General features: G+C 40.4%; 2 protein-coding genes across 2 annotated transcripts; both read left to right on the top strand.

Annotated features, from left to right (window-relative positions):
- The first annotated feature begins 2,705 nt into the window (after positions 1 to 2,705).
- Positions 2,706 to 4,265, top strand: LOC129307881 (photosystem I chlorophyll a/b-binding protein 6, chloroplastic). Its single transcript, XM_054948820.1, has 5 exons — positions 2,706 to 2,866; positions 2,968 to 3,135; positions 3,229 to 3,266; positions 3,351 to 3,865; positions 4,000 to 4,265. Exons 1-5 carry the CDS (start codon positions 2,820 to 2,822, stop codon positions 4,015 to 4,017), a joined length of 786 nt encoding a protein of 261 aa, XP_054804795.1. The 5' UTR covers positions 2,706 to 2,819; the 3' UTR covers positions 4,018 to 4,265.
- A 141-nt stretch (positions 4,266 to 4,406) lies between these two features.
- Positions 4,407 to 7,183, top strand: LOC129307880 (pollen receptor-like kinase 3). The gene is made up of 2 exons (XM_054948819.1): positions 4,407 to 5,917; positions 6,009 to 7,183. The coding sequence occupies exons 1-2, from the start codon at positions 4,633 to 4,635 to the stop codon at positions 6,572 to 6,574; spliced, it is 1,851 nt and encodes a 616-aa protein (XP_054804794.1). The 5' UTR covers positions 4,407 to 4,632; the 3' UTR covers positions 6,575 to 7,183.
- Positions 7,184 to 7,491: the final 308 nt, after the last annotated feature.

Genomic DNA, 7,491 nt, shown 5'->3' with positions numbered 1-7,491 from the left:
TCTATGTCAAACGGAGGGTAAGGTAATAGATTGACGTTAAGTTTATGATTCATTTGCATCAGAATTAAAAATTTTGCTTGCTCTACAAAGCCATGTTACTTGTTGGGGATAAAATACCTTACATAAATTTGTCATGTAAAGCATCAAGTTGTTATATTGATTGCACACATGAATCCGTTAAATTCCCAAGTTGTTATTTATTATTTATAGTCAATTTATTTAATAAATTTTCATTGTTTGCTAAACAGTAAACACACAAGACGGGTCAAAGCTACATCAGTAGAAATAAAAACACAGAGAAAAAGTCACCCACCAAAAACAAACGGTCAAAATGAATTTCCCACAGCTGATGAAAACAGATTTGGACCTTCATCAAGCGCTGCTGGTGGTCACACAGTATTGTGACTTTATGAGAGATTGGTCATAGATTGAATCCTTGCCTTAACATCGAACGATCAAAGCCTCTGGTTGGGAAGTATCTGTGATCAAGTTTTTAGTACGTTCTCACTCGTATGCTTTCCTTGTTGAAAGCTATGCTCAATCATTTCTTAAATCCTTCTGATTCAAGCTGTCCTCTTATTGTATAGTTAAGTTAACAAGTATGCCTTGTCTCTCTCTTGCTTCGCCAAAACCACTGATCAATGGATGAATATAATGAAGTTTCCCCTCAATGATTTGTTTGCCAACTCCTTCTCTCTTCCTCGGGAATTCTATAATCACTATTTTATTCTGAAAGTCGAAACATGGTCAAAGGTTAAGCAACCCTTGAAACCCACATTTATTTATTTATTTATTATTATGACTTAAACATAATTTAATTAAAAATGTACTCATCACTAAAAACCAGAGATTTAATCGCGTCTTTCAATAAAAATAATATAAATCTAAAAAGTCACGTATGGTTTTTCCCTTGTTCCTAACACGTTGATGCCGATAGAATTGAGGAGATATGAATACCTATAGCAGTGTAATCCATTACAAAACAGACGGAATATATTGACTGTTTGGGGTGCAATATATGTCGATGGAATCTCGATACAGCAAGAAATCTGAAACAAAATTATCAAAGTCAATAACATTAATATTTATGTATGTACGTAATGCAATCTTCTATAAAGAATTTGCTCAATTCCTGGGTTATGAACGTTATGTTTTGTCTCATGCGTCATCCTAAGAAGTACCGGTGCACATTTTAGTTTTCAATATAAAACATTGAGATATATACATTGAGTCGTATTTTTAAAAATGATTTTTAATGTGCCTTGTGTTTAAAAATAGGAACAAATACACATTACAATTGTCACAGAAAATGCATATCTGCTTCGAAGTTTTGTGCAATGTATTCAAAGGATTTATAAAAGAGTAGATGTAAGGATTTATAAAAGAGTAGCTGAACTGCTAATGAAAGTGCCCTGTGTATTGCTGCAACGTGAAGCAATATAATGACATATATAATGGAGTGGTTGAGACGGTGGCGAGTTCTTATCAGAACAAGTGCAGACTTAAACTCAATCCCTCTCAAACTTTAATGTTTACATACTTACCTAACATCTTAATAATTATCTTATTGCTCCAATCTCTCCCTTAAAAATTATATTTGTCCACTATCAGCCAAAAAAACATTAAATTTAAATATTTTCACCATATTAATAATTAATAATTTTATTGACAAAAAAGTCTTCAATCCTCAACTCAGCCGTAAAATTATTTGCCAAGGAAAATGTAACTCCTGAACTTACCCCCCCAATTATCCACTAGATCTATTCAAATTAGCAGACATATATAATCCTTTCTAATAATATCAAATAAAACATAATCATTAATTGTATTTTTATTTTATCTATATTTAATTGCTTGCTACCTAATCTTTACTAATATGTATAGTATCAATATTTTCTCCTCCTTGACCATTCTAAGATTATATTTTCATGTTTTTATAATTAAGAAAAATGCAATATTTATTCTTTTATTATATCCAAAACTTATTTTTTAAGGAAAATCTAATTTTTGACTTTAAAAACAAATCAAAAATAATATTAATAATAAAATGTTTAATATTACAAGTTTTAATAAATTTATTTTTTTAAAACTTTTGGTTTTCAAGTATCAATTAGCAGTCTAAAAGTATAAGATACATATTGAAAATTAAAATTTTTTTAAAATTTAAAAAATATTATTTTGATACTTTACAAATACGTATCGAAGAAGTATCGAATCAATATGATACGGATATCGATACGTGAGGTAATTTGAAATATCAATATTTTATAGCTCAGCACCTATAATTTTCAACTTGTAACTTAGTTTCTATTGTATCATATAACAATTCAATTTCTGCTCCTCTTTAAATCAATAAGCTATAAGGACCAACTTGTTTTGAACTAAAGTTCAGTTATTAAATCCATAATTGAAAGAAAGTTCATGGATTTAAAATTAAATTTCCCCATTTAGTGATTTCTCTGAAACATCTTTTCTTGTTTAATATTAATCCCTGTTATCACATACCCTTAACAATAAGCTTTTCGGCCGAACGAGCAGGGGTTTCGAGTTGGGCTTTGTTTTGTTTTTGGAAGAACTGAATTTGGCCTTACAATGACGATAGCAAATATGCTTCTGATTGGGCTTCAGCCGGGTCAATGATAAACAAGACACACGCTCCCATATCCGAAGAACGTGCCAATTTCACATTCCATTGGCGGTTGCTTGCCCGCTTTTCTCCCTAGAAATATCCATAATCCAGTGAGGGGATAAACTGTCGCCAACTGAAAGTAGACCCTCGTTCTTCTTACTAATCTCTGCAAATCTCAGCTTGATAACCGATGGCTCTAACCATATCCTCCACCGCACTGTCAACTTTTCCCAACAGGTATTTTGTCCAATCCCTTCATTTTCGACGGGCCTACCATTTAAACTATCCGATGCTCTCATCAACCATCATCTCATTCTGTTGTAGTGTTTCTTGTTTAGATACAGAGAAATACACCCGAAGGTTTTCCTCCAAAGAACAGAAACAAGCTTTCCCAGAAAAACTCTCACTAATGCCACCAAAGGAGTATCAAGCGTTTGCGAGCCACTCCCTCCGGATAGGCCATTGTGGTTCCCTGGTAGTTCGCCTCCCGAGTGGCTAGACGGCAGGTAATCAACGTGTTCATCCTGAGATATCATGTTTACTTTTTCTAGGGATTGTTCTTGAGATATCGAAGTTGCTTAATTTCATGTCAATCACAGTCTTCCCGGGGATTTTGGCTTCGACCCTCTTGGATTAGGTACGTGTTTTGTTGTTGCTGAATTGGCCGGGAGATTGATGGGGATTATTACGTTCCGCCATTAACAAGCTTCAAATTTCCCAGGGTCGGATCCGGAGTTTCTAAAATGGTTCGCTCAAGCGGAGCTCATGCACGCCAGATGGGCAATGCTGGCGGTATCGGGAATTCTGATCCCGGAACTACTGGAGAAGATGGGATACATAGAGAACTTCTCCTGGTACGATGCTGGTGCCCGAGAATACTTCACTGATCCAATAACGTTGCTCGTCGTGCAATTGGGCTTGATGGGCTGGGTGGAGTGTCGAAGATGGGCCGACATGATTAACCCGGGGAGTGTCGACATTGAGCCCAAGGTACCGCACAAGACGAACCCGAAACCGGACGTGGGTTACCCGGGTGGGTTATGGTTCGATCCTATGATGTGGGGGCGGGGATCACCGGAGCCAGTGATGGTGCTAAGGACCAAGGAGATCAAGAACGGTCGACTGGCGATGCTGGCTTTTGTTGGTTTCTTGTTCCAAGCTATTTATACAGGGGAAGGCCCCATCGAAAACTTGTTGGCACATGTTGCCGACCCTGGCCACGCCAATATTTTCTCGGTAATGCTCTTTTACCACTACTTTGATTCTAATACTCCGCTGGCTAGCCCCTCTACCCCTATATATACACTCGGAAAATAATGTGTGACTTTTTTTGTTTTTGGTAAACCAAATGTTTGTTTTTCCACATGCAGGCCTTCACGTCAAATTAGTGTGATGGACTGAAGAGGCGTTCGGTTTCCTTGGCGATCGTGCTTAATGCTAGTCCGCGAAGACTCGTCATTTGCTACAAAACTGTACTCTGTTTTATAGTCCGAGCTTTGTATTTGCACCCGAGGTTTTTAACATAAGAAAGGTCAAATTGTTATTTATTCATTTTCTTTACATTGTAATCAACAGACCAGTGTCATGTATGTGTGGTTCATAATTATTTGGGGAATAAAATTAAATGGATAATAAAGTCGTTGAAATCGGGGATCGGAGGAAATTTGAGGATATGGCTCCTGGTTAGGATTCCAAGTTAAGGCAGCGAGTTCATGGTGCAAGGAATTGGCGGCGAGCCTAAAATGAAGTTGACTGGGTCAAGGGCAACAGCTCCGATAATGTCGGAAGGAGGGGAAGGATGGCCTTAGAGAGGAATAGGCTATTGTTAGAAGGCGATGCAAATTTTGGGAGCTGCAGGATCAATGTGGTGTCCATGGCCAGACACAGCACACCAAAATGACGCAACTTGCTTTGGCTTCACCCTCCATTCCAACAAAACGAAAAAAGCAAGTCAAACAAAAGCCTCAGAGAAGTAGAATCTCTCCGGGCAGCGGTACATTTCAATGCCAACAACCTGCGTCTGTACCAGCCAAATGGCCGCTGTTCGACTCCGTCTTTTCTTCCCTCTCTTCTTCTTCCTTACACTTCCTGCTTTCTCTTCTTCTTCCGACGTTGATGCCCTCCTCAAGCTCAAGCAATCATTCACCAATGCTGCCACCCTTTCTTCTTGGGTCCCTAATTCCTCCCCTTGCTCTGCCCGATGGGCAGGAATCATCTGTGACAACAACATCATCACCGGTCTTCACCTTTCCGACTTGGGTCTTTCTGGCAAAGTCGACATTGACGCTATGCTGGAGATTAAAGGCCTTCGAACCGTCAGCTTGGTGAACAATTCCTTCTCGGGTCCTATTCCTGAGTTCAACAGAATCGGTGCTCTCAAGGCTTTATACTTATCCACCAACCAATTTTCCGGGCAGATTCCCTTGGATTTCTTCTCCTATTTGAACTCATTGAAGAAGATATGGCTTTCTGAGAACAAATTCTCGGGACCCATCCCCGATTCCATATCCCAGCTAGACATGCTCATAGAGATTCACCTCGAGAATAACGAATTCTCCGGACCCATCCCACCTCTACCGCGGAGCATCAAATCACTAGACATGTCTAACAACAAACTGCAAGGTCAGATTCCAGAGAGCCTAACAAAATTTGGCGCTAATTCCTTCAAAGGAAACGAGGGGCTGTGCGGGAAACCTCTAGAAAAGGCTTGCGACGAGAAGGGTGAAAGTGAAAATTCTTCCGGCCACGTCATGCTGATCATTCTCTTCATTATCTGCATGATCATCGCAGTGGCGCTGTTCATAGCAGTCAGGTCAAGGCGCCGTCTAGACAGCGACTTTAGCGTGCTGAGCAGAGAAAGCATGGACGAGGTAGTGCAAGTGCACGTGCCGAGCTCAGCAGATAGCAGAGAATCGGAGTCGAGCCGCAGGGGGACGGGTTCAAGGAGGGGTGCGGCGAAGAGCGGTAATGCGGATCTGGTCGTGGTGAATGAGGAGAAGGGCGTGTTTGGGTTGCCAGATTTAATGAAGGCGGCTGCGGAGGTTCTAGGAAACGGAGGGCTGGGATCGGCGTATAAGGCAGCCATGACTAGTGGGTTGTCGGTGGTGGTGAAGAGGGTGAGAGCCATCAATCAGATAGGCAGAGATTATTTCGATGCCGAGATGAGAGGTTTCGGGAGAATCAGACATGCCAACATCTTGACCATTTTGGCTTACCATTTCCGCAAGGAGGAGAAGCTCATCATCTCCGAATACATGCCCAAAGGCAGCTTGTTGTATGTTCTGCATGGTACGACCTACGAACTCAAATCAATCGCAACAAATTATAATATCTGCATTTCAACAATGGCAACCCCATTGTCTGATTATTTATGTTTCAGGTGATCGAGGGACATCTCATGCTGATCTGACGTGGCCCGTCCGTTTGAAGATAATCAATGGAATTTCGCGAGGGCTTCAATTCCTTCATTCTCACTTCTCTTCCCACGATCTTCCCCACGGCAACCTCAAATCCAGCAATGTCCTCCTCACCCAAGATTACGAGCCGCTCCTCTCAGATTACGCCTTACATCCGCTTCTCAACCCCAGTTCTTTCCACGCATTGTTCGCCTTTAAATCCCCAGATTACGTGCAATACCAGGTAATTTCCCAGAAAATCGACGTCTACTGCCTCGGAATCATCATCCTCGAGATCATCACTGGCAAATTCCCTTCTCAGTATCATAGCAACGGTAAGGGCGGCACCGATGTCGTGCAATGGGTCCTCGCTGCAATTTCCGAGAGAAGAGAAGCTGAAGTGATTGATCCCGAAATAGCGAACACCCCCCACTCCTTGGATCAAATGCTGCAAGTTCTCCAAGTCGGAGCCGCTTGCACCGAAAGCAATCCCGAACAACGAATTAACTTGAATGAAGCCATTAGGAGGATGGAGGAGGTAAAGGTCTGAAAAGCTCCATTATACGGATAGCTTAGTTCTTCGAGTTGGGTTTGCTTGCAGCGCATATGCAAGGTTGTATATATGAACAAAGGTTCAGCCATTCATGATTGATTTTTCGAGGGCATAGGCACCAATCAAACACAAGAAAAACACAGAGAACAACAGAGAAAGAGAAAGATCATGGTAGAGGGGGAGGAAGGTGGAAGACGGCTTCACAGACAAGATCGGTTCATAGAAAAATAATAGCTTGGTGTGGTGGCATTCTGGAAATGATCTCCGTTCATACATCAGAACTCATGTAAAAGGAATGGGATGCTGCAGAGGATTGAAACGCTGGTCAGGCAAAATGTGGCTCTCGGGGGCTTGTGATGAAAGAAGAAACAAGTTTCCTCACCACTCCCTCGACTTTGTAAAATATAAGCGGGGACAACATATTTCTTGTACAGGCCATGACAACGTCTTGTCTTGGCAAATTGTTTGTTCGACTCCATCTTCAATCCTTATCTCCTTCTGATAATCTGATCGATCGGATTTAGCAGTTTTCCTGCATCAAATCCGTGGATTGCTTCTGTTCGCCACCCTTTTTGTAAAATTTATTTGCTTTTGTTATTCTTCTCATTATTGGCCCAAAAAAAGTTGTTCTTATTAAATTTATTTAACTTCCATATGTTTCCGATAGGCTATCAATTTAAATGAATAAAAACAGGTTAAGGTAAGTACCGGTTAAAACATGTGCTTGAAGCTTTTCCTCTAATAAACGGAAATCTAACTGCTGTATTTTTTTAATCCCATGCATGCATTGCGCTCATCAAAAGTAGTTTAGCGAGAAACTGTTGCTGAAATTAAAGCCTGAAACAACAAAAATGCTAGGTGACATTTTTGGTGAATATATTATTTGTCTTGGGAAAAAAAAATCGTTTTGTTGA

The sequence above is a fragment of the Prosopis cineraria genome, unplaced genomic scaffold (genome assembly GCF_029017545.1).
Source record: "Prosopis cineraria cultivar Desert tree isolate PC_DT_omini unplaced genomic scaffold, ASM2901754v1 PC4, whole genome shotgun sequence".
Taxonomy (NCBI): domain Eukaryota; kingdom Viridiplantae; phylum Streptophyta; class Magnoliopsida; order Fabales; family Fabaceae; genus Prosopis; species Prosopis cineraria.
Note: the sequence above shows the minus strand (reverse complement) of the source record. Positions and strands in the feature narration are given on the sequence as shown.

Coding starts and splice junctions, on each gene's coding strand:
- LOC129307881 (XM_054948820.1), top strand. CDS start 2,820: ATGGCTCTAACCATATCCTCCACCGCACTGTCAACTTTTCCCAACAG. Junction 2,867..2,967: donor CTGTCAACTTTTCCCAACAG/GTATTTTGTCCA, acceptor TTTCTTGTTTAG/ATACAGAGAAATACACCCGA. Junction 3,136..3,228: donor CCCGAGTGGCTAGACGGCAG/GTAATCAACGTG, acceptor TGTCAATCACAG/TCTTCCCGGGGATTTTGGCT.
- LOC129307880 (XM_054948819.1), top strand. CDS start 4,633: ATGCCAACAACCTGCGTCTGTACCAGCCAAATGGCCGCTGTTCGACTC. Junction 5,918..6,008: donor CTTGTTGTATGTTCTGCATG/GTACGACCTACG, acceptor TTTATGTTTCAG/GTGATCGAGGGACATCTCAT.